This window comes from Oreochromis aureus, linkage group 14 (genome assembly GCF_013358895.1).
Source record: "Oreochromis aureus strain Israel breed Guangdong linkage group 14, ZZ_aureus, whole genome shotgun sequence".
NCBI lineage: Eukaryota > Metazoa > Chordata > Actinopteri > Cichliformes > Cichlidae > Oreochromis > Oreochromis aureus.
The window spans coordinates 40,069,912-40,096,853 of NC_052955.1; the positions used below are offsets into that span (position 1 = coordinate 40,069,912).

A 26,942-nucleotide genomic window follows, 5' to 3' on the forward strand; every position below is an offset into this window, starting at 1 on the left:
CGACGTTGTCTGAGTGTTTTCAGAGCATCAGTCATGTTGGATGAGTGTACATTATCTGGAATGTCTGTGCAGCATGTGTTGTTAAAGAGGACACATAGTCATGTCCAATGCTACCCTGTGTTGCATTACTGCAATGCGCAGAGCGTCAATTTCTTGATTCTGTTCGTCGTTGATTTTACATGAAGCATTCAGAAAAAGTCCAAAACGGTAGTTTAGAGTCTCTATTCTTAAAGCGTGTTTCCCTACCCCCACCCATGGGAAGAGTGCGTGAGCAACCTTTTGTCTTTCAGTCCAAAGTTTAAATTCCTCTGGGACATCGGAACCCCACATGGAATCATGCTGCTTGAGGTCTGGGGTGCTTCGTCTTTTCCTTGTTGTTGACGTGGCGTCCATGGTTATCTTGAAAGTGTGGTCAGATATGAAAATGGGAGCGCACTGACCTGTCCAATTCCTAGGAAGGATAAAATAGGCTCGTTGGCCACAGAGCCAGGCCATTCCTTGCACCCAATAGGTGCCATTTGAGATGTTGCTGCTCTTCACTGGTCCTCCAGGAGCGTGTGTCTGTACTGCTTTGCAGTTGGTGGTGTTTCCCATTGGTGTGGATCCGTTCTCTTGGCGGTAGCATTGGCTGTGGCTCAAATTCCCATTGTTTTCGAGAAAGACTGGGAATGATCTAGCCTTACTCCTGTGCTTCACTTTCAGGTCAGCCCAGAACCATTCATCACATGTGCCATTTCGTAGTCCTATCTGGAGACGTTCCTCATGGTTGATCACAATTCCCTGGAATTGATACCCAAGGCTGGCGTAACTTGCGGCACACTTTGCCTGAATTATGTCCATTGCCTTCGCGTACAAGGTGGCGTATCGTGTCATTGGGGGCATATAGGAGCAAACATAGCAGTCTTTCCTGGGTGTGCTGTCATGTATATATCGATACCATGCGTTGTTCATCCATGGGTGAATGTGGTCTTGTGTCATGTCACGAAGATGTGAGTTGTCATGTGTCCATCTTGTCTGTAGGTGGTGTTGTTCATCTTCTTTCTTTTGGGTGAGTGTTAATAAACTCACCAGGAGTGCAACATTAGCCACTAGGAGGACGAGTGTCTTCGTCTTCATGATGACCAGACACACCTGTGACCTCTGATGAGTAGACTACCGGCAAGAAGTAGAGGGCGGGGTGTACCCGATCAGCCCTCCCTCCACCAATAGATCACCAGGAGTTAGGGGTGTCGGCGTCTAAACGTCTAGGTTGTCACTCACTTTTTTGCAGTGGCTTTGATGAATCCAGGACGGTCTTTCTGCTATTTTGCAGGCAGTAGGTGTGGTGAGTAGCACTTGATAAGGACCTTCCCACCTTGGTGAACTCCAATTTTTCCTTTGGAGTACTTTGATCAGGATCCAATCACCTGGTTTTAACCTGCAAGACACTGGGGAGATATCACTCGGCAGTTGGTTGTTTAGAACAATCTCTTTATTTTCAAGTAATTTAGTCATCCATTCGGCTAGTGTAGTTTCTCTTATTGACTTATCTATGGGCTCACTTGTGATTGGTAGTGGAAATGGTCTACCGTGAATGATTTCAAAAGCTGTGAGTTTCTGAGAACTTTGTGTCAGTCTCATCCACATTTTTACCAGGCCTATACACTCAGGCCATGGTCTCCCTGTTTCTTCCATGCATTTTCTCAGTCTCTGTTTTATTGTGCCTTTAGTTCTTTCCACTAGTCCGGCACTTTGTGGGTGGTAAGCACAGTGGTGTTTGATGCTGAATCCTAGTGCTTCAGAGACCTTACTGATTACTTCATTAACAAAATGTGTCCCATTGTCTGATCTTATCAGAGTGGGGATGCCATATGTTGGAATGAAATGGTTGCACAAACATTTTGCTACTGAGATGGCGTCTGCTTTTTTTACTGGATAGATTTCTGGCCATTTTGAGAATACGTCTATGATCACTAGAGCGTATTTTGAGCCTTGGCATTCATTTAGCTCAATAAAATCCATGTGGATTGTATGAAAAGGATGAGGTGGTGTGGGAAAGTTACCTCTTCTCGGTCTGAGGTTTCCCTGTGCATTATGTTTGTGGCAAATCATGCATGTTCTGACAAATACTTTTGCTGAATTTTCGAAATTCGAGTATATCTACCATCCCTCCTGTTGACACATGAGTAGAACCGTGTGTCACTAATGCTGCTGTTTTGTGTAGGGATTTTGGTAGTATTGGTTTGCCATTACAAGTCATCAAATCATTTTCCAGCTGTGCTCCACATTTTAACCATGTCTTTTGTTCTGCAGTTGGTGCGGCTTTTTGTTTGTTTTTAAGCACATCAAGTGGTATTTGCATTGAGGAGTCAGACATTAATGTGTCTATAGTTTGTTGTGCTGCTGCTTTTGCGGCTTGATCTGCGAAGTTATTGCCTTTAGTGACCTCTGAGTTGTCTTTCTGGTGTGCAGCACATTTACATAATGCTAACTGTTTTGGCAACATTATCACTTCCAACAGTGCCTTTAAAAGATTTCCATGTTGCACTGGGTTGCCAGTAGAAGTAACCATTCCTCTATTCTGCCAAATTTTTGCAAAATGATGTACAGCTGCAAAAACATACTGGCTGTCAGTGTATATGTTTATGTCTTGTCCTTCATGCAGTTGACATGCACGTATAACAGCTGTAAGTTCTGCGCTTTGTGCAGAGTGTGACGAAGTTAGTGCTTTTGCTTCTAAAACCGTGTCTACTGTGGTTACCGCATAACCTACACAGTTCCGCCCAAGGCTATTTTTGGACGCTGAACCGTGTACAAAGATGTTAACGAAACCAGCCTGTGGGGTGCTGTAAAGGTCAGCGCATGGTTTTGTTTCCTCATCTAGCTTCTTTATACAGCAGTGTGCGTCACCATCTTGCAAAGTAGGGAGAAGTGTGCTGGGGTTTAACTGTCCACACTTCTCAATTCTGATGTGTGACTGTGAAAGCAAAATGCCTACATAGGAAAGTTGTCTTGCATGTGTCAAACTTCTAAGTTGGGAAAAACTTTGCATTGCTTACAGTTCATAGCTCACAGCCCTAAAACTAGGCATCAACAAATCATATGCCTAATCATTATGTGTCACTGTGATCCACAAGTATGATCACAAATTTGTTTTTCAAACCAACAAAACAAACAAACAAAAAAACAAACAAAAAACAAGTTGCTGATGGCATGATCACGCTTCACACACATGAGTCAGGACACCAATAGAAAAAAGAAAGAAACTGCTGCCAAAAACAAAGCAGAAGTGTGAGGAAAAAACTGAGCTCACAGGCAGCTGCATGTGTGAGCTTTTAATATCATGCAGCTTCTGCTCTAAAAAACAAATAAAAATAAAAAATGTGCAACTTGCTCATTAGCTTGGTAGTGTCCACATATTTAATTCAGCTTCTCATCTTGTAGCTTTAGCTGTTGTATACAGGGTTTGGCTCATTAGTTGTTAGTATAGGTTTGCTCTTCATCTTAACAAAGTCTCATCTAAGATGACAGGTTTACAAGCAGGTCAAGTGTCTCTATGCACTTGATTAGTTTAGTTATTTTCCTTATTTTCTTCATCTCATATATCATTGTACTGAGTTTGAGTAAACCTTAAGCTTGATTTAGACTACTTTTAACAATCATCCACCTCACATCATAACTGACTGAGGTGCCTCTTCTTATTAACAGTATGTCATTATTAATGTTATCATTGTATAGTTTTTCCTTTTTTATAACAGCAAGAGTATATTACAATACACTACTTTACTACTAATATACAATAGTTCATTATTTTATATTTTATTATGTATCCATCGTGGGCCTGTGTGAATCTGCAGCTTCACACCTTCCCAAGCTGGAGACATTTGCTTTTTCACACTCTTTCCTTGGCTGAACAATGACACAGCCTTAATATACCTTATGCATTTCTCTAATTTATTTAATATGTTTTGTGTGAATTATCTGCTTTCATTTATTCTATTCATTCAGCTTGGTTGTCTTCCCAATTTTGTTTCATTTGTTAGTACCAATTTACAGGTTGTTATCCTTCCTATTATTAGTTTGAATACATTAGATAAGCTCTAATTTAATTTAACCTTTTGTTTATTTGTTTATTCCACTTCATTCCTCTTTCCATGCTTTAAAATATTACAACTCTTGTGTACGCTTTGTTTTCTTTTTAGCATCCTTTTCAGTATTTATTTCTGCTTGGAGGGTTTCTTTTAATTTAGTCAATGCGGAGGGGCTACATTTTCCCTCCCACGTGGGACATATAGTTTTCTTAGGATTTCTCCATCTACATGCACTAATTTGTCCGGCGCCTGGACATTTTTCTCTAACTACTGCTCGTCAGCAGTGAGTTTTGAAGCTTCGTTACCCATTTTAATCCTTTACAACTACACAACTGCGGCACCTTCTCTGGCACGAGAATCGAGAGAGGTAGTTGACACGGCCTTCTACTTTCAAGCTATTCTTGAAAGTACTTGGGTGTCCTACAGTAAACAAATTAGTGGAATAGTTCAGCCTCCTTATTGTGCTGTAAAATCAACTTATTCCACCAACAAAAATAAAACAATAAATACCTTTATACACGCGCTACCTTTACCCACTACAGGGGAGCTACCAGTCCCAGACGAGCTCTATTTTATTTTAAAATGCTACCAGCCCCTCTCGGGCGAGCCTATACGATTTTTCGCAACGTGTTTCAGAGTGTCAATATTCACCTGTTTGCTGATTTATTGCCGGGTTGTCAGGTCCCCCTCATCGACCCCCACCGTCGTGGACCACTTTTAAGAACGCTGGCCAGAACCCGAATTCACGTCTCTGGTCTTTATCCTGTACCTGGACAGGAGCTGTCGACAGACTTCAGCGCGGGCTTCTCACGACGTCAGGACTTGATAAGGTTTTCCCGTGGGATCACACAAAAGTGTTATGTCCCATCTGGCTCGAAGGACCAAGAAATGTCAGGAGTTTTCCTGCAGTGCAACTCAGATCGGAATAAATGACACTCAGACAGGTTTGCAAGTTAACGTGCACACGGGTGAGAGCTCAACGGAGACTCACACCCTACAACAGTTGTCAGCCCTTTATTTATACTCAAGCATATTTGTGTAGCATGTCCTTCTCAGAGACGTACAGGAAGAGATAAAATAGAACTGTGCTGTGTGCAGGCTTCCTGTTGAACTTGCACAGAGTGTAACTTCTCTATTTAAGCTGAATACTAAAAGAGCAAACACATCTAGATAATGAAATGTACTTTTAAGCATAAACATAATAAAATCTTTTGACAGTGCATAATAACTAATATGAGCAAGTGTGCTGAGTGTGTGTGCCCTATATCTGTGTGCGCTGTGAGGCTGTTGTAAATGTGTTGCCTTTGAACACATGTGTGTGCGTGACCGTGCAGAGTGAGCATGTAGAAATAGAGGGTGTTGTTTGTGGATGGGTAAGGAAACAGGTGATCGACGCAGTGATAGAAAAGAGACACAAAGAAACCAAAGAGCAGGGTGAGCGACAAGAGAGGGAGAGGAAAAAGGGAATAAAAACAGAAACATTCAAATTAAGGCATTGACGGAGAGTGATGGTGACGTTATACTGAATTAGCAAACTGATATTACAAAGTTAAACTAAAGTTAATACAAGACAGTGTGAGTGAAGAGAATAGTGTAGCGGATTCTTATCTGGTGTGCGGTCAATACAGCCACGGAGTGGTGCTGGGGTCGCGGTAGAGCTCTCCGTCCACGTAGAGCCGGTCCACGGCAATGACAGCCCGGGAGCCTTTCTGGATAAAGCTACGTCGGACTGGGAACAGGACCTTGCGTCGTTCCAGGATCTCTCTGGGGAACTGGTCGTTCACGCTGAAATCCGTTCCTTTCAGCTCTCTGCCGCGACTCTTCACTTGCTCCTTCTGCTTGAAGTGGCCGAATTTGGCCACAATAGGCCGTGGTCTCCCGCTTCCTGTCTTCGGAGCCCCAATGCGATGCACCCTTTCAAACCCTATGTTTTTCCGGCAGCTTCAGGTGGGTTTTAATGAAGCTTCTCACGGTGGTTTCCGGGTCCTCTCCGGCAGACTCTGGAATACCAGAAAACACAAGATTATCTCTCATGCTACGGGCTTGTAGATCGATAACGGTCTCTTTTATTTTTTTATTTTCTATGTTTAACTGGGTCACATTATCAGTTAGAGATTTAACCCGTAGCGTGGCTTTTTACAACATGAATGTACTATTGCTGTGTGATTTATTACTATTACTGAAGGTTACTCGCCATACCAGTACCAACTAGATGTTTAAATCTTAATATAAAATGAGTAACAGTAGGGTGGACATTAGAATAGATCTATACATCTCTCATAGAAAACTATTCCGCGCGTATATAAAACAGGTTCGCGGCTCCGAACCGTAGTAAAGGGACCTCTGGCTAATACGTCGGGTTCATGTCGGGCTCGTAGCCGAAAACTAGCTTTACTTTGTTGTCTGGGTCAACTTTGCTAGTGAGAGACAGAGAGAGGTGTTGAAAGGCTGCTCCAACAGAGCTTATTGTTTCGGAGGAAAACACGAACACAGTGTGCAGTCGAGTCTTAACAGCTTACTTACAACTGGGCTACACTGCACATGGCTACAGTCTTTAGGGCTATGCCTGTAACACTCTGCCTATTGTCTTCATATTAAATCATTTTTTGAACAATCATTTTTAAAAATATTTCCTCACGTATTTATGCGGCCGCAAGTAGAGGTGACATGGCCGTGAGATAGAGACACAGACATTAGAACATCACGTGTGTGGTTTGGGTTTCTTTCCAGCGTGGAATTACCAAAAATAGAGAGAGCATAGCCTAACATATGAAACAGAAAAAGACCGCCGTGTAATCCATTTATTTCAAAATACCACCTTTTTAAACGGTAACTGTAACGGAATACAGTTACTCATATTTTGTATTTTAAATACGTAACGCCGGTACATGTATTCCGTTACTCCCCAACACTGCAGGACATACCTGCTGCAGCCGCACATGTTACAGATGACACTGTAAATACTAGACTGTGCACCACAAATCTCATTGCACAGATATCATTAGGTACAGATGGTGAATATGAAAGCATTCTTGGGACTTCTTTGAACCTCTTTCAATGAGGTTTAGGAAGGTGATAAGCATGTGTTGTAATGTGGACTGTGGTAGATAAACTAATACATACAGTCTGGTACAAATGTATTCGGACAATGACACAATGTTTGGAATTTTGCCTCTGTACATCATTACGGTGGATTTTAAATCAAACTAACAAGATGTGATTAAAGTGAAGACTTTTAGCTTTAATTCAGATGGTTTAACAAACAATCTGAAGCATTACATTTATTCAGGAATTATAGACATTTTTATACAAAGACCCACAATTTTATAAGCTCAGATGTATTCAGTCAATTGATTAACAAACAAATTAATGGTTAGCTGAAACATTTTCCCTTCATTTTTCCATTCAAGCAGATAATAATGACCTGAAAGACAATGGAAGAAAACTGAAGTGGATAATTCTAAATTTTGTCCTTTTTAAAAAAAAAACAAAAACAAAACAAAACAAAAAATCTTGAAGAGTTAGATCTATCATTACATTCATGGATGGAAAAACAACAAGATACAGACTTGTTTCCCATTAATACTGATGATTTAGTTTACTTTATGTACAGTTTGATGTTCTATAATGCTCTGCCGTAGGGTTCGCTATAAATTCCCCTTTATTGTCATCATTTCATGCTCCTGCAACTAAAGATTGGTGAAATCTGAAAAAAAAAAAAACAAGATTAAAACTGGGCAAATTAATCAATGAGACAACTGAGGTAAAACCTGTTAATGTACATCCTGAATGACCGATGCAGTTCTTTGCAAGCCCACTGCTATCCCTAATATTTGTCTGTCTGCTGTTCACTATTGTACCACACACTTTTTGCATTGTCTGTTGGTTTTGTTCCTTCTTGAGTTGCTCGATTATGTGTTACCTGCTGTCTGATACAGTATTTGTGTTAGAATGGATGTTATTCATGAAGTGTGTTTTCACATGGTTTGTTTGGTGGGACCTTATGTAAATTAGGGTGTGTTGAGATGTATACGGATGTGTGCTGCTTAACTTTGAACTTTTATATCTTTCTTTTTAGCCTTAGCCAAATTTTCTCAAGAGGCTTTGCCGTTTGGCAGGCCACCATGGTAAATAACCGTGTGCTCTTAATGACTTGCCTCGTTAAATGATTAACATAAATTATGTGTTCTCACATGGTTTGTTTGGTGTGACTGTATGTAGAAAGGGATGTGTTGAGATGCATAAGGATGTGTGCTGCTGATCTTTGAACCTTTTATATTTCTTTGTAGCCTTTGCCATATTTTCTCAAGAGGCTTTGCCGTTTGGCAGGCCACCATGGTAAGTATCCGTGTGCTCTTAATAACTTGCCTGGTTAAATAATTATAATAAAAAAAGGTACAATAGCCTTATTGAACTTCCTTTGCAAGCACATGGTTAATGATTGCAGTTCTGAAGTGTCAAGCAGCATTCATGTATATAGATAAGCACTGTGTAGAATAAAAGATGAAATTTGTCTTTTAATATTTAATGTTATGCTGTATATAGAATCATCCAGAAGGATGCAGTATTTTCATTGGAGTATTACATTAATACTTGGGGCGTGGGTGTGCTGTGTGTGCATGTTGTGACATTATTATCATTGTTCTAGGTACCAACTAGGACATCTAGAGATCATACTGAAAGCAATAATTAAACTTTTTTGTGTTTTTGGACATAAAACAATACTTTAATAATAGATATAGAATACTTTAATAATAATTTCAAAAACAAAATAAACCTATCTGAGAGATTGCAAAAACTTTAGGAGTAGCCAAATCAATAATCTACATTCTTAAAAAGAAAGAATGCATTGGACAGCTCAGCAACACCAAAAGACCTGAAAGACCATGAAATAATACTGAAGTGGATAATTCTAAATTTCTTCCTTTTTTAAGAAAAAGAACTTGAGGCCTCAGGTCTATCATTGCCAGAGCCTACGATCAGGAGATGTATTCATGAATGACAATACAACAAGATATAGGCTTGTCTCAAAATCAAGAAAACCAGATTAAAGTTTGCCAATAAACATCTAAAAGAATCTGGACAGAATCTGAAAACAAAAGAACCTAGTTGGACGGATGAAACCAGGATCAACTTTCCTTTTCCAGAATGACTGGAAGCTCATGATCCAGAGTATACCATATCATTTGTCTAACATAGTGGAGGCAGTATAATGGCATGGGTATGTTTGACTGCCAGGGGAACTTAGCTCCAAGTGACTGCTGATAGAAGTAGCAGTAGGAATTAAGAAGTGTATGGGCCTACATGCTCAGACTCAAATGCTGCATAACTGATCAGAAAGCAGTACAAATTGATAATGACCCAAACTTAACTACAAAAACAACCCAAGAGTTTGTGAAGGGTTAGAAAATGGGCTTCAATGGCCAAACCTATAGACCAGGGGTGTCAAACTCCAGGCCTCGAGGGCCAGTGTCCTGCAGGTTTTAGATCTCACCCTGGGTCAACACACCTGAATCAAATGATTAGTTCATTACCAGGCCTCTGGAGAACTTCAAGACATGTTGAGAAGGTAATTTAGCCATTTGAATCAGCTGTGTTGGATCAAGGACACATCTAAAATCTGCAGGACACCGGCCCTCGAGGCCTGGAGTTGGACACCTGTGCTATAGACCATGGTTTTCAGTTACTGAAGACTAAATTAAAAGTAGAGAAACCTATTAACAAGCAACAACTGAAGGTGGCTTCAGTACAGGCCTGACATTTCCTCCCTTCGAGACTATCTAGCATAATTACCAAAAAGCCTAACAGAGTTCCCTAATAGAGTTCAGGTTGTAGTGAAGAATAAATGTATTGATACCAAACATTGGCTTTCAAGCTCATTACAACTGCACAGATTCTGTATTTGCCTTTTATACTGTGTTTGCACATGTTTCAATACATTTCTGAACCATTTCCTATTTTTCCAAGGCAAAGTGTAAAGAAATGAGGTAAGGCTCAAGACCTGTGTGAAGTACTGCACATGTAGTTGGCTACATACAAAATGGCATAATTGTGCTGTTCATACTCAAAACACCAGCAAATAAACAGCCAGTAATAAAATAGGCTCCAGTAAAACTGTAAGGCTGAAATCCTCATTCTTCAAGTGAATGTTGTTTGAATGTCTGTTCACAGTAATTTAGTATACAGTCAAATTTTGCTGGATTAAAAAAACAACAACAAAAGAAAACCAAAACCGATTGTATTCAGTTGTTCTTTTTTCACAAATATCTTTGATTTAGTTTACTTTACGTCAGGGGTGGGCAACTCCAGGCCTCGAGTGCCAGTGTCCTGCAGGTTTTAGATATCACCCTGGGTCAGCACACCTGAATCAAATCAGAATCAGAATTAGTCATTTGAATCAGCTGCGTTGGATCAAGGACACATCTAAAACCTGCAAGACACTGGCAGTCGAGGCCTGGAGTTGCCTACCACTGTTTTATTCGGAGTTTGATGTTCTATGATGCTCTGGCATATGGTTCACCATAAATGCCACTTTCAGATATTGTCATCATTTCATTGTGCTGCAAGACATGAACTGTGTTTTCACATGGTTTGTTTGGTGTGAAGGTATGTAGAAGTGGGTGTGTTGTTATATATATGTGCAGCTGATATATTATCAGAACAGAGAAATACATTATCTCTGTTCAGTGTGTTTAGTTTTGCCTCCTCTGTGGCGTCACATTCATTAGTGTCAGCTTTGTTCACCATGTGTTTCCACTTCCATCATTGCCCTTCTGTGTATTTAAGTCCTCTGTTTCCTTTTGTTCATTGTCAGGTTGTCTGTTTTTTCTTGTCTCATGTCACTGGAATTCATGGCTCTCAAGTCTTGGTTCTTTCAAGTTCATGTTTACAGTTTCTCATGTCTAGTCTTAGTTCACACAGTTTAGGTTACAGTTTAGTTTTCGCCTTTGTTCACCTTTGACATTTGCTTTTGTATTTTTCCACCTGCCTGTATAAATGGCTTGCTTTTCATTAAAGTTTAGTTCTGTCCCTCGTGAGTCTGCTTTTGGGTCCGCTCCACAATACACCGGACATTTGGCCATAACAGCACGTCCTGACCATGATGGACCCAGCGGATATCTTTGAGAACTTTCTGGAATTCATTACAGCTTCGTGAACAAAGGATTATCTCCTCCGCATGCAGGCAGGAGGAGGGGAAGGAATCGGTTTGGGTCCAGCAGGACCGGATTGTTTCTGTCTAGCCAGCTTATAGGGACGTGTTTGCTGAGTATCTGAAAGACTTTATCAGAACCCTGTTGCCAAAACAATCACAGCAGCGGCAAGCCAGCAAGGCCGCACTACCTCTGCAGCCTTGCTGTCCTGAGGAATTACAAGTCGGCACCCTGAGACTCTCCCCTGGCCCAGAAACACCTGCTTCTCTGCTTCGGTCTGCTCTCTCGTGACCCACCACTTTTCTGGCAGGCATGTGGTCAGATGAGGAGAAGCAGACCACCACGTCACCATCGGCTCTGGTGGCGTCAGCTTGCCACGCCCCCCGCTTCCTGGAGGCTCAGCCAAGCCTGTTCAGCATCCTGCCTTGCCACCACCTGCTACAAAGGCCAAGGCAGGGGGTCCCTTGCTGCCAAAATCTGAGAGACATCTGTCATCAGAGCCTGCTGCAAGCCCTGCGCAGCTCCAGCCTGGGAAACCCGAGCTGGCTGCAAGACCTGTGCAGCCTCAGCACACTTAATCCCAGCCAGAGGTTGTCGTGCTGTCTGATCGTGCCCATGGACCTTCTGTCACACCCACGCTACCACCAGTCGCTTGCAAAATCACGGGAAAAGGCCCATTACCTTCATCGGGCTCCTGCAAAGCGCCACTTTCCACACAGTCGGCCTCTGGACTGACCACATAAATACATTTTCTTGGTTCAGTGTGTTTAGATTTGCCTCCTCTGTGGCGTCACATTCATTAGTGTCAGCTTTGTTCACTATGTGTTTTCACTTCCATCATTACCCTTCTGTGTATTTAAGTCCTCTGTTTCCTTTTGTTCATTGTCAGGTTGTCTGTTTTTTCTTGTCTCATGTCACTGGAATTCATGGCTCTCAAGTCTCGGTTTGTTCACATTCACAACTTCTCATGTCTAGTTCTAGTTCACACAGTTTAGGTTACAGTTTAGTTTTCAACTTTGTTCACCTTTGACATTTGCTTTTGTATTTTTCCACCTGCCTGAATAAACAGCTCACTTTTTGTTAAACTTCAGTTCTGTCTCTCATAAGTCTGCTTTTGGGTCCACTCCACAACACACCGGCCATTCTGTAACAGAAATAGGCAAAGGTACTATACCCTTATTGAACTTTCCTTGCAAGCGTAGAACACAAGGTGCAGCTGAATTTATCTATGAAGGCAGAAGAAGATGACAAGAAGTCTTCAAAGGACCAGCAGGCCACAGTCTGCCACAGAGGAGTCTCTTAGAACAAATGAGATTCCTGATGTTGACTGCAGTTCTGAAGTGTCAAGCAGCATTCATGTATGTAGATAAGCATTGTGAAACATAAACAAAATATCCAAGATATTAAGAATACAGAAATAATAATTTAATAAAAACCCTGTAAAACTGTCATTTGTACACTTTGGTTTTTGTTATTTCATGCTGACGTGCACAAAGTTTAAGCAATGTTAAAAAACAAAAATTCCAATACAGAAAGGTCATGGGAGAGTTCACTGATGTTGGCTCATGATGCAGCATGTTGGCACGTCATTGTTCATTGTACAGTTACAAAGTTATCAGTTCAAACATGATTTCATAACAAGGACTCAAGGTGACATTAGAGTTGGTTCAATGGATAACTTTGTTTGCTTTTTCAAACCAAGATCAATAAAGTCCGTATGTAAACACTGATCACTGAAATAAAACATGGGGAGTGAGCAGCATCATCAGTGAAGTCGAACTCCTAACAGCCATGATGACAATGATGCCCTCTCTCCTCTCCTCAGCCCTGTTGCTCTCACTGCTTCCTTGGACTTTGACTGAAGGTAAGTTTCATAACAATAAGTGTAATTTTTATTTAAATGACTGTTATTATTATTTAATATCTATTTTTAACCTTTTGTCTGTGTCTCATTTAGCACCGCCAATGATTCCCATTGCTATAATGGTGAAGAACACCTTACAAAACAAACCTCTACAAACCTACAAGACTGAAGTGATTAGTGGGGGGATCCTGCTGGGTGCGATGAAGAGACTCAGGGACTCTGATGCAGGCTTCACGTGAGATAACAGCATCAGTTGTAACCTCTGTCTTTTAATTTATATGCTGAAATTTATGTTGACACAAATCCCAAAGTGAACTGTAACATGCAAAGGATTTTTGTGTAATAAATGGTAAAAGTAATTTCATAATCTTATAATTGCTAGAATGTTTGAAAGGACATGTAATCTCCATTGGGCAACTATGGCTAACATACATTACATCTATGAAATCTGGTGCATACATCTAATATACTAAGATATGCACAGAACATCATGGAACATGCCTTAATCCCAATATGACGCTCACCATATTTTGAATGAAATTTGCAGCTTTTCATTTTGCATTAAAGGACTGTCCATGGCACCATGACCTTTGCAACTGTTTAATTCCTCCGCTTGTGTCAGTATGTTGTTATCAACTGTCACATCATTATTGAGTTTAGTTACAGATTCCACAGAATACATCGTCACTAAAGACCATATCAGTGGTTTTTTTTTCTAAAAAAATCAGTAAAATACTAGTCTTCAATTTGGGGATTTTGAAGGTGACATACAGTATATTGTTTTAAAGAAATATGAAATGGTATCTCTTATGACATTTGCTAATCCTGTTGTCATATTTGCCCACATTTACAATTTATAGCTTAAGCCTGTTTCAATACATCCTCTTTCCAATAAGCCACTTAACAGGAAATTTGATGAGGAAGTGAGCTCAAATACTGAGCCTGACTGCTGTTGTTGATATTTGTTTTTTTTTCACAGATTCACCTATAGTGACAATGTAAACTATGGCCCTTATCTGGAGAGTGTGAACGGTGTGACTGGGAATAATGAAGCTCATACCTACTGGGAGCTGCTGGCCAATGTCACAAACGGTGGCTTCCAAAGCACCGAAGTTGGTAAGCTCACTATAAAATGTTCCATGGCATTTCTTGTTGTAATCAAATTCTAATACTTTATTGATACATCTATTAAATATTTCCAATACTGAACTGTTTGCAGGTATTGGCTGTATCATTCCCAGCCCATATCAGCAAATCATCCTGAACTTTACAGTGTGGTAAATATTCATCAGTCAGAATGCAACAGAATGACTTCAAAGGCTAATCCTGGAAGTGAGGAATTGATTTTATAGATCAGTAACATGTAGCTGTTTGTTCCTGAGTGACAATAAATTTGAATAAAGCATCATTACAAGTGTTGGTGTTGTTAGTCTGCAAGAGGCGTACAGTATTACTGAAATGGCAACAGCTGAGATCTTTGAATTCATCATTGTCACTTACAATGCAACACAGTTATACAGATGTGTTGAAGGCAGCAACCTGAAAAAATGCAATATATGTTCTCAAGAACAGATACTGGCAGAGAAAACAAACAAAAGATGCTTTCTGCTTGATTTGGGTAAATTGCTTTCCTAACTGATGTGTCCATGATTGAGTCCATGTCTGTTAATTATGACCCAGTGTCATCACTGAGAAGATGCCAGGGCTTTTGCATTTTATTTTAAAACTAAATAACCGCTATATAATTACAATCTTCTCCCATACGTCCACCTATATCAATTTTTAGCTTTGTTACATTTTAACTTAACAAAAAGTGACACTTCAGTGTCATTTAACAATAAGTATTTCATATTCATACACACAACAAAAACAGCAACATTTTCTTAAATTTCAACGTGGTTTCCAGATGTGACAAATTATATTTATGTGAAATCAATTAAATGCTCATTTATCATTACTGGAACCTCAGTCCAGTCCTCTATAATCCAGACAAATCCCATCTTAAACCTTCTACCCATACAAAAACTGAAAGACTCTTTCATGTCTTATAAAACAATTTCATGCTAGTCCTCCGGCGACCCTGGTAAGGATAAGCAGAAGAGACTGGATGTATATTTCATACTAGTATTTACTTATCCAAGTTCCCACTTGTGCATTGTGTGTTGCTTTGTAAATTCTTGTGACTTCTCAAGCTGCCATCAGTGTTTTGAAACAGGATGTAATAAGTGAAGAGTCAGTATACTTGAGAAATTTGGAGACGCCGCATGCTCGTAGAGCAGCCACTTGTCAAACACTAGCCTGAAAGATTACCTTTGTTTTTTTTTTGAATGAGATGATAACAGACAAAATGAACATGTTTAGACTTGAAATTAGAATTCAATTGAACATAATCAAGTGCAAGCAAACACACAGACTTGATAGGAAAGTGCAGTTTGTTACACAGTGTGTCTATGAACTAAAATAGCAAAGCCCAATATTTATGTACTGAAACCAACTACGGCTATTTGGCAGCTTAAGTTCAAATTTATTTTCAATTTAACCACTGATCAGTTTTTCAGCACTGACTGCTTTTTTAAATAAGTTTGTTTCAAACATTCAGGTAAAAAAAACAACAACAAATGATTTTGATTTTTAATGACATATTGTTCACAAAGGTACATGTGCAGTACTCGTACAGCTTACATAATTTGACAGAAATAATTTGAAGCATTAATATTTTTTTGTCCAATACTCTGGCAGCAGCCTTAACACTACCTCAGTTTGGTGTTTCACAAAGCTGCTGATCTCAGACCTGCACAGCTTCTGTTTTAAATACTGAATGTGGTCAACTGCATGAGGAGCACATGATGTTTTCTCTGACACTGATGAAGCTCAAAGGTCATCACTTGTATATTAAACTAAAAAATTGTGATCTGGAATTCTTTCACAGTTTTTTGCCAATAGTGTGTTATTTACATTCATACCAGAGTAACTTTCTACAGGTCTGAATATAATATCATTATGTAAAAGTCCTGAGCATCTGAGGATTATCTCAGTACTTCTAACATTACACGAAGCAAAGGTCTCCATCACACTGTTAATGAAATGTTGGATTTATCCATCTTCTGGAGCGGACCTACAGTCTGAAGAGTTGTCTTTGAGGGAGCTGCTGGTGAAGATCACGAGTCCTGCTTGATCCCTGCGATGAGCTTCAGTCTTCCTGATGTTTCTGAAATGATGCCTCTCTCAGTGGGTCAACAAAACATCTGGCACAGGACAGCTGTGATGAAAGGGAGGAGGTTTCTCCAAATCTCTGGATCCAGGAAACCCAGCTTAGTCCTCATGGTCTCCCATATGGAAAAGATATAAATCTTATAAAGTTTGAATCTGTCTTGTGTGAAACTTGTATGAAAAGCATACAAGAGTGAAAACAGATATAAGATCCCTTGAAAAATTATATAAATGAAACTTGTATGTTTTGGATACTTACTACAACAATATATGAAAGTAATGAGAAAGTGGCCACTTTCATGAGTAAATCATATAAACCTTATATGATTCACTATATGAAGTAGGCCACATCTTATGCACATCTTTTATAAGTTTTTACTGTTTCTTTTCCATATGGGCTCCCTCACTAGTTTCCCCCCAGGGTGGACATAGCTGTTGATAATAATGTGGACTCTATTATTAAATGACAAGAATAAATTACACTTCTATGAAACCTTCTGCTGTGTTTTTAATTTAAAGTTTCCATGTTAGGAGACTGTAGAGTGCTCTGTAAGTGTAATGGATCTAAAACTGTTTAAATCTTCAGTTTTATATCATCCTCAGTCTTATTTTAAAATCCTAAAGGACAACATTACATTCCTGATATTAACAGTAACTCTGGACCTCTGTGGAGTGTGCAGCTGATGTCACCTCTGTCTAAAAAAGGATAAAAAAAACCAACCAAGCAGTGCTGAATCATTCAAAAATACAGACTATTAGAGTAACAGGTGTGTGGCATTGCTAACTAGCTAGCAAAACAAGCCTCTAACATAGTGTGTATGCTAACGGATAATCTAGGAAACGAATTAACAAAGTGATTTCAGATATTGTGAACTATAAGATGATAAACTATCTTTTTAATGATAGTAACAGTCGTCAGTCCAGGTAAAACCATCAGAAGATAAACTGGAGCAGCCTGGCTAGGTAAAACGTGTAGGGGGCGTGTTCGTGTGGGCGGGGGGTGGTCAGTAGGATGCATTTTAAAATAAAAACATTAACTATATATCAATATTTGAAAATAAAATATGAACCCCCTAATAAGTACATACACTCTAAGATGAATTTCATAAAAAAGAACTGATTTTCATTAAAAATCTCATTTTGAAAACCATTAAAAAATCCAAATGTGTTAGCATTAGGATTAGCTAATGGATTAGCTCCTGGATTAGCTAACAGTATAACTATCTGATGAGCTATCCCATTGACAAAAGCAATGCAAATTAGTCACCCAGCAAGGAGCTCTCTGATTGGTTACAGAGACACAAGCTGGCTCCCTGGATTTTTCTGAGATGCTGTTTGTGCCGATAGCTTTGCACTGCTAAAAAGTGTGTTTGAAGGTACTCAACTGTTAAATCAGTGGTTCCCAAACTTTTTTTGCCGGGCCCCCCTTTTTACAAGAAAAATGTTCGCGCCCCCCCACCACCACCACACAAACACATCCTCCAACCACACACACCCATATTTTGTTTACAAACTCCATTGCGGTTTATTTCACACCTCAAACATTTAGTAAACAATTAAGCAAATACAAGTAAACGGCAATAAATTACAGGTAGTAATAAAATATACTACTAACTCTTTTACGCTGCGTCCACACCTACACGGGTATTTTTGAAAACGCAGCTGTTTCTATGCGTTTGGGCCTTTCGTCAACACGTAAAACGGCGTTGCGATTCACAGCGGAGATTATTTAAAACTCCTTTTTGCGTTTACGTGTGGGCCGAGGATTACAGAGTTCGTCACGCAAGCGACAAAGGTATGTGCCTCTTCTCACGTCACGCTGTGCGCCACGTTATTGTTTACATGAGATGAATTGCAGAATGGCAGATAGAGACAAAATACTGTTACTGTTAATCTGACTATCTGCAGGTTTTACACGCTTACATATACACACGCAGTTACTGTCCCTCCATTTAGAAAGGCAGAGGCGTCACGGTGTGATTATTTTACGTGTAGTTGTTTTTTTTCCTGTGTAATAATTTTCAACATTGCTGTCAATACATTTTTCAAAAAATGCCTTTCTGTGCAAAATGGGTTTAAACACATAAACAGCTGTGGGATACTGTTTGTCCGTGATTTGAACCGGGGGAACAAATTCCCATACGGTAAAAAAAATATATTTTAAAATACATTTTGAAATACATTTCAAAATATACAAAAAATGGCCAAAAAATATATGTGCTAAAATACATTTTAAAATATATTTATATATTTTGAAATATATTTTAGCACATATATTTTTTGGCCATTTTTTGTATATTTTAAAATATATTAAAAAATATATTTATAATATATTTTGAAATGTGTTTTAACAAATATATTTTTTTGGCTGTGTTTTTTATATTTTGAAATATATTTATAAAATATATTTCAAAATACAATTTAAACTTATTTAAAATCATTCAAAAATATATAAATTTAACCCTTCATATATTTCTAAGAAAACACATTCACATGTAACAGCTGAAAGAAATCTTTATTTGATGTTTAAAACATACATATAGCATATCAATCAAGCAAGAAATATTCATTTTATAATTTTATTCTCATTACATACTTAAACATTCTAAAAGAAACACACACACACATATACATATATGTGTGTGTGTGTGTATGTGTATATGTGTGTGTGATTGTATGAACATAAGTCAACATACTTAAAATGTAATTTCTTTTCCTTTTCCAGCAGTCTCAGTTCCCCCAGCTTTCACTGCAATCCTCAAAGCCCTTCTGGACACATTGGGAAACCGCTTCCTTACCGCCACTGTAACAAACAAAAGTCACAGTTCTATTACTTTTATCAGAATTAAAATAAAAATATGATTTATGTTAGCTGGCTTAATTTAGCAAACAGATATTTCTGTTTATATAGATACAGATATTAATACAGATATATTTTACGCATAATTTTACCTCTTTTTTTTCCTAGATGGAAAAGTCTATCCAGTTCACATTACAGTAATGCTAACACCCCTTTTGGTTGTCTCTCCTTACCCTCCAGCATTCATAAATCTGTTGACCTTCTTTGTCTGAGACCAACCACTACAATGCATCATCACCTATTTGTATTGGTAACTTACTTTACAACCTATTTTAATGGTTGCAAAGTAAGTTACTTGTGCTGTATGCAATTTTAGATACAGAGAAAGTCTTCACTTACTATATATGGCTGTCATAGTGTCCTTATGAAGGGCAGTTCTTCGCTCTGCGCCGATGTCCGTTTTGCTCTGTCCTCCTATAAAAAGCATGAACATTTGAGTGTTTGACTAGTTTTAGATTTCCAAAAATCTGATATTTGTACAACTAAACATTTGAACTACAATGATATGCGATATACTTTTATGGGTACTTTTTGGTAAAGAAACTGGTGACAGAGGCTTTTTAGAATACTATTAGCTAACCATTTGAACTGACTTTCAAAGCTGTTTACCTTTTAAATTGCTGTGGATCAAAACCTCCAGTGGGAAGGCAGCCAATAGAAGAACACGCACCATTGAACCCGAAAATAACAAAAACAAACAAAAAACAGAACAATATATAAGAGTCAGGTAGGGTAATAAATCTCTTCCGAAGCAATATAGTTCATTTTGGGTGAAAAACAAAACATTCCTCTAAAATATATATACTGACATCAGCAATCAACATCATGATTGTAATTATTTCCTTTTTAGTACATCTACTGCTGTGTGCATGTGTCAAGCACTACGACTGTATCTATGCATATAAATTCACCATATATATCCTGCAAAAATGTTTTGTTATAGTCAAAAAAGGCAAACAAACAAAGGCATTCAATCAGAGGTGAGAAATTAATTGGGAATATCAATTATAGGTGAACTATTCTTTACCTACTAGCAATCAAGCTTCTTTAACCAAGAAGCTTGAAATATTTGAATGTAAAATAAAATAAATAAATAAATAATAATAAAAATAACATGATGTAATTAAAATGCACAACTTACATTAAGGAAATCTGCATTTGTATCCACAGGCTAAAAGTAAAACAGTAAATGTGTTAGTAATAGTACAGGTATTTGTAAAAAAAAAAAAAAAAAAGGCAGTAACTGTGACTCTTCCAGTGGGATGCTAAATGCAGAGATTTAAATTTGCAGTATAATACTGCATGTACAGGTAGCTGTGTTTTGAACTGTAACTGAATATTAGAGAATCTCAGAGAAATTAAATGTATTTATTTTTGTATTTATCAATCATAAAACCGTCTGTTTTGAAGGCCTGTTACGATAACAACTTTTTGTTGGTCGGTATATTGACCCATAAACAATTGCGACAAGTTATGTCATTGTCATTTTAAGACCATTTTATGTCTTTGAATGTATAATCATAATATAACACCATAATAATGCAAGATCTACACACTTTTAATTGACAAACCAACGTCTAATTCTTAAAATATTTAGATCATGGAAATTAGGTATCAAAATATTAGATACCATAAAAACTTGAATAAATAGTAAATTTTCTAACAAATAGAAAACAATGTTATTTAATGTTATTGTGTTGTTATTATTATATTTTATTTTTGTAAATATAATGGCAGATAAATTGCATCATCAACAATTATTGAGGTCATGTACATGTATTGTGTGTTAAGTCGATATATCGATTATTGTGACAGGCCTACTGTTTTGGTATCATAACAAGCTTGTCAAACATGCATGACCACTAAGCAATGTCTAAGCAGTAGTACCGGTCTGAATGACAACAAACATAACTAGTGTTTTGGACAATCTGTTAGAAAACAGTTATTTCAATAATTATGATTAGCATGTGACACAGACACTGTATAAAAAACTACAACAACAAATACTTACTTTAGGAGGATGGGGAGGGCAGCATGAGGTTGAGACTTTGACATCTGTAAGAAACAAATTCATGTATTACAAATAAGTCACTTAAAAATACATTAATGTGGCAGACTGTTCCCTGTTCAGATGCAGTGTATAAGTACAATCAGGGCTGTCACAACAATCGGGTGGGGCCAAGTGGCTGCAACCCTAGGTACAATGTGCAGGTATATATAATTACATATAATATATGTGAATAAAGCAAGAATCTGTTTAGGTTAGTCACTGTGCTGACTGATGCTTGCTAGGTTTATATGATTGCAAACTGCACAAAAACAACAAAAGCAACAACATTAATGACAATGACAAACAAAATTACTTACATTTATGTAAATCTCACATCAGGAAGATCTGCATTCGATTTCATGGGCTGAAATAAATAGGCAGAAACATTACTGCTAAAAAACCAAAAGACAAAAACTCTAAAAAGCCTAAAAATGACTTAAAAAGCAAGGAAATGTGGAACATTGTAATTAGCGAACACTAATTAAGCATAACTGTGCTTTGTTTCTAACCTTGGTAAGTACTCTGTAGCCAGAAGGAGAGGTGGGATTTCTGTGAAAGCCAAATTAAATGTGAATAGGTTTTGATAGTTATTGTATATAACAAGTGTAAAACAGTTTTATTTGTATTTTTTTCCCTTTCTGAGAAGGCACAATAATAAGAAAAGGCAAAAGTACGTCACAATATAATCAATTAAGTTACATATTTTGATTACCAAATTATGGAAGTGGAGCTGCCACCCAGGCAAAAGAAAAATAGAGCTATATCACGTTATAACGTGAAAAGTTTATTGTTCTAACATTATGCTTTTCATGTTTGTATAATATAATATCACGTTATTACAATATACATAATTATCACGTTCGCACAATATTGTAAGGACGTGATAATGATGTACATTGTTCGTACAATGTTGTTCAAACATGAAAAGTATATTGTATAAACATGATAGTATATTGTTAGAACGATAAACTTTTCACGTTATAACGTGATATACGCTTCCGTGCCAAATAAGCGAGAATAAAGTAATGAGAAAAGGCACCTGCTAGCTTGATGATGGAGGCTTCATAGACCGGCCACCCGCCTGCTTCTTGTCGCCACTCCACCAAATAAAGGTCCGTTTCCTCCATGCCGGCTAATTATTCATCCTCATTAAAATCTCGTATATGTTCAGTTGGCAGAATTGAGAATTGAAATAAAAATGAACTGAACTGAACTGAACTGAACTTAATTAACGCGAACATAATCGGCTTGTTTCTTGCCGTCTCCTGTATCCGGCCGTTCCTCTCGCTGTCGGAATTCGCGCCTCAGAGACGTCGTTATTTTTCAAAAAAAAAAAAAAGAAGAAAGAAAGAAAGAAACAGCAACAACTAATAAAGAGAATTTTTGCATGTTCATTGCACATTTGTGGGAATGTTTAAATATTTAATTTTTATTAATTACTTTTCATTATATCTTTATTTCTTAAACCACCATGGCAATGCGCATGCACATACTCTCCTGCACGCAAAGGGCTTTGGAGTTGACATAATGTCGCAATGCATTGTGGGAGCGCAGCACCATCTTGGCAGGCCACGAATCAAAACAAGATTGCTACGAACCATTCTGAAACGTAGCTCAAAAGAAAAAATGACGGTATAGAGACAGATTGTGTCCAGATGCAAAGAGACGGTACTTGATTGTTGAAATGTGGACCCCTATGAAATAAGGCCGTGGAGTAGAAACCCTGAAGACCAAACCGCTATTGACTTAGCATGATCTACTCTCATACCTTGTCTGTGGAGTCAGCGCATACACGGCGCACCAGTTTCGCAATTATAAATCTCTGGAGGCGCACATCCAATTCACCAAGGACTGGGTACAAGATTTGGCTATTTTTAAGCCTCCACGTTGTGAGTACGCCGTCATTCAAGCAAAGGTAAGTCAGCTTGAGTACTGCGAGTAAAATGCGTTTGATTCCCCCCGAACATTCAAATTAGTGCAAGCATAAATTCATTCATGAGGGGGAAATTACAGTGAGAACATGTGGAGGCTCTGTTAGAGGGATAACATAGTGAGTTCAGTGCATTGATGTGACATTGTCCTAAGGATTTAGTTATTCTTTATGGTTAAAGAAATTGCCCTAATTAATTCATATTTATTATAAATAATCCTAATTACACATCTTGCTTCCTTGTTTGTGTCCTGTGTCACTAAAAATACATTGTTTTAGTTTTATACATTGATTAATGACCTGCAGAATCTCCTTATCATATTAGGTGTCCATAATTGTCACTTAAAGTCGAACATTATGTTTTCTCCCTCTTGAAAGTGATTACATCCTTGCATTACATACTTTAGGTTCATTTTTTGCTGATAGGTTTCTAAAAAGAAACAGGCAGATTTAGAATATAAGATGCAGCGTTCTATACATGGATACATAAAAACACTTTATTTGTTACATTTATGATAAATGGATTTGAAAGTAGATAAAACACATTTGTGTCAGCCTTGGCTTATTTAAGTTCTTGTCTTTAAATGAACTTTGTCTGTGTGTGTTTCAGGTACTGCACTCTTAAAGACTGAATTGCAGCATTGCAGCCACAGGTCATTGTGAGCATAACAGGGAAGGTTGAAGCCGCCCACTGCACCTGTATGGCCGGAGTCGTGGAGACCTGCACCCATGTCGCTGCTTTCTGTTTAATGTAGAAGCAACAGTGCCGATCTGTGGCACAAGGACTGTTACAGATGAACCTGCATACTGGGTTTTGCCTGGTAATATGACCAAGATACAGCCAGGGGTTGGCCATAAGATAGACTTCTCCTCTTCAGCTGCCCAAAAAAAGGTTCTTGATCAAAACATAAACAGACCATTCGTTGTGACAGGTAAAAGAAGCCATCCTCAAAAAACAAAAGTTCCACCTGCTACTGTGGAGGAGTTGGATCAACTGATGGGACAATATTTTTCCAAGCTTAGTTCTGTTCTGAATAACCCAAAATGTTTTAATTTAGGGGGCCATGTAAATAATTTGCATTTACTGAATATGTACTTACTAAGTACCACTGTTCAAAAGTTGAATAAAGAAACAAAGAAATGTTTGCCTATTTTTAATTAAAAGCACTTTGTAGAACATCAAATCAGTTACAATGTAGAATCAATGTTATGTATAGTTTACAAATGACAAAATGTTCACAAAAAATCATGACAGCATTTAAATAATATCACCCACTACTAGCATTCTGTAATTTACTGTCTGTTTTGAAAACTTATCACTACATAAACAGCACAAGACTTAAGAGTATTTAACAAGAGCATTTTTCCCTGGTTTTACTACCACACTGGGGCACATGTTCACCAAAACGCAGCAAACTTTTGCCATCTTATCCATGAGGGTCACCTTTTTACCCACACATGGAAGAAGTAATCTGATTGGCATGGTGGTATGTAGCATGTAGTTTGAAGCAGGGATTTCGTAGTGCCCCATGTGTAGTGTTGGAACCCAGTCAGGATTTGTTTCATTCACTTCATAGGCTGGTTTGCTGCAATAATGCCAAATAATTAGCAACTCTATAAATAGAAGGTAGTTCAGGCTATAAAGAGTGATATGAACTTATTTAGAACTTACCTGAATAAAAATACTGGAGCACACCAACAGATATCTGGGGATGGTAGAGAATTGAATATCAGCTCGTCTCGCAGCTGCTATCCAGGCTAGATGCCTTCTTTTGGTAACATCCAACACATAAGCTCCCTCATGATGCTTCCAGGTGAGGAAACAATGAAAAGAGAGCCTGTTTTCAAGCTTATTCCTTTGCCGGTAGTGCAATCTAACATTACAACCGGCCACACGGCAAGCATTTGTTTGGCCTGCTAATATGGCGCCTCGACCAAAAATCTTGGCTACGCCCCATCCCGTAAGATCACGCTCCAGAGTCCTATTAACGTACGGATCTAGAAAGAAGACGCTGCATTTTTAACTCTGAGGGAGATGGAGAATGAGCCTATTTCCAAAAAAAGTGGCGTGTGTTCCATTAAGTACTATACTGTATATATTGTCAAAAACTAAAGTGTACATAGCAGTTGTTGTATCTTGTTTACTGTATCACTGACAGATAATTTCAAAGTCAATGAACGCTACATTATAGTGAGATATTGTGTAATGTGAAATACTGTAAGCAAATGAATAAACAACCTAATTCGTGATAGACCTTTGACTCTGTTTTGTTTGAATCCAACTGTTTTTTGCAGATGTGCATAAAACATGTTACTTTTAGTATTATTATCATTATCATCATTATTGCACTAAATACATTTTAAATAAAGGATACTTTGATATACATTCTACTGTAAGGTTGGAAATGTATCTTCTTCACCCTAAAATATGTTTTGAAATGTATTTTGGTTTGAAAGAAATATATTTTCAATTTCAAAAATATATTTTTTTGGCGCATCACAAATACAAAATATATTTACCATATATTTGAAATATATTTTGGCCAGGAAAAATGTATTTTTTTTACCGTATGGGATCAGCCTCATATTATTTGTATCCCGCTGTAACTTTACTGCATAAAGAGCTAACATGTCCAAAATGTCAGGAGTAGTTAGTTATTACAAGAAGTGTTTGTCAACTAAAAATCAAGAATGTGGGATCCTGTTTGTCCGTGACTTGGAGAGCCCAGCGCTGCTCCCGACGCAGGGAAACTAATTCTGCAGGGGAGACCTACCTTGGCACTTGTGCAGGTGAAGCCAAAGGGAAGATATGCTTCACCATATTTTCTAGTCTTTGGCTTGGAAGGAAGTTGGTTTGGAAACATATTTGGCGATGCTTCATCTCCTGCTTTGCGTTTGTGTGGGAGCCCCGTCAAAAACCTGTCCACAGTGTCCAAGCGCTCTTTTTTTTTGTTCTTTTCATACCGCGCCCCCCCTCTGGGTTAAATGAAGAGCTAAAGCTCCGAGTGCGCAGCTGTGGACTGACCACTTGTTGAAGGTAATGTGCTAACATGGCTAACGCTAGCATCATTGCAACCCTCCCTTTAATCTCGTCTTACCTTGTGAAAATATTATGTCCCAGCAGTACTAGCTAGCTGCTATTTTTAGTAGACTAATGTGTTCTTCACAAATAAAGCTTGAAGCAGCTCAAACTGTAAGAACCAGCACTGAGCCCTGTTACATTTATACACAGTGTCAGAGCAAATAAGTTAATTTGTTTTAATTACACTAAAGCACACATTCATTCTCAACTGGGCATAGATGATCATCATGGAGCATGTTCACCTGATCCCAGTCTCTTTGCACTGAATGTCCAATATATTGCAGTGAGTGTGCATTTAACCATTTACTGCACCTACATTACCTATATGTAGTCAAATGTGTGGTAAAGATACAGATGTGAAAATGTAGTTATTAAGAAAATAAATGTAACAAAAACCAAAGCTGAAATTGATTAGGTTTATTAATTTTTTCTGTATTCTGTGTCTATAAAGGCCCTGAATGCTGTGATGTATACAGTAAATAATGTGGATGTTTTCATAAAGTTAGGTTATTAAATCCCTGCTGATATTTTGGATGATGTTTACGTTTTTAATTGATTTTTGTGTGTGTAGGTTTGTTTGTTTGTTGAGAACAACTTGTACTTCTGCGAGGACACACAAACATCTGTTCCATACCATGGTCATAGATAGGTCGATCTTTATTGTCACTCTTACAAGAGCAATGAAAGACAGTTTGGCATCTCTCCATTAACAGTATGTAGATTAT

General features: G+C 38.1%; 1 protein-coding gene and 2 long non-coding RNA genes across 3 annotated transcripts; 1 reads left to right on the top strand and 2 right to left on the bottom strand.

Moving 5' to 3' along the window:
* The first annotated feature begins 12,997 nt into the window (after nucleotides 1–12,997).
* LOC116311444 (transcobalamin-1-like) lies at nucleotides 12,998–14,493 on the top strand. The gene is made up of 4 exons (XM_031728563.2): nucleotides 12,998–13,085; nucleotides 13,179–13,320; nucleotides 14,065–14,201; nucleotides 14,305–14,493. Exons 1-4 carry the CDS (start codon nucleotides 13,013–13,015, stop codon nucleotides 14,364–14,366), a joined length of 414 nt encoding a protein of 137 aa, XP_031584423.1. The 5' UTR covers nucleotides 12,998–13,012; the 3' UTR covers nucleotides 14,367–14,493.
* A 4,466-nt stretch (nucleotides 14,494–18,959) lies between these two features.
* Nucleotides 18,960–20,315, bottom strand: LOC120443656. The gene is made up of 4 exons (XR_005615571.1): nucleotides 20,297–20,315; nucleotides 19,765–19,789; nucleotides 19,495–19,569; nucleotides 18,960–19,098 (listed from the first exon to the last, which is right to left on the bottom strand). It is a non-coding gene; the product is annotated as an uncharacterized LOC120443656 (long non-coding RNA).
* Nucleotides 20,316–21,176: 861 nt separating this feature from the next.
* On the bottom strand, nucleotides 21,177–22,470 carry LOC120443655. The gene is made up of 4 exons (XR_005615570.1): nucleotides 22,245–22,470; nucleotides 21,715–21,754; nucleotides 21,523–21,569; nucleotides 21,177–21,210 (listed from the first exon to the last, which is right to left on the bottom strand). It is a non-coding gene; the product is annotated as an uncharacterized LOC120443655 (long non-coding RNA).
* Between the last annotated feature and the right edge of the window lie 4,472 nt (nucleotides 22,471–26,942).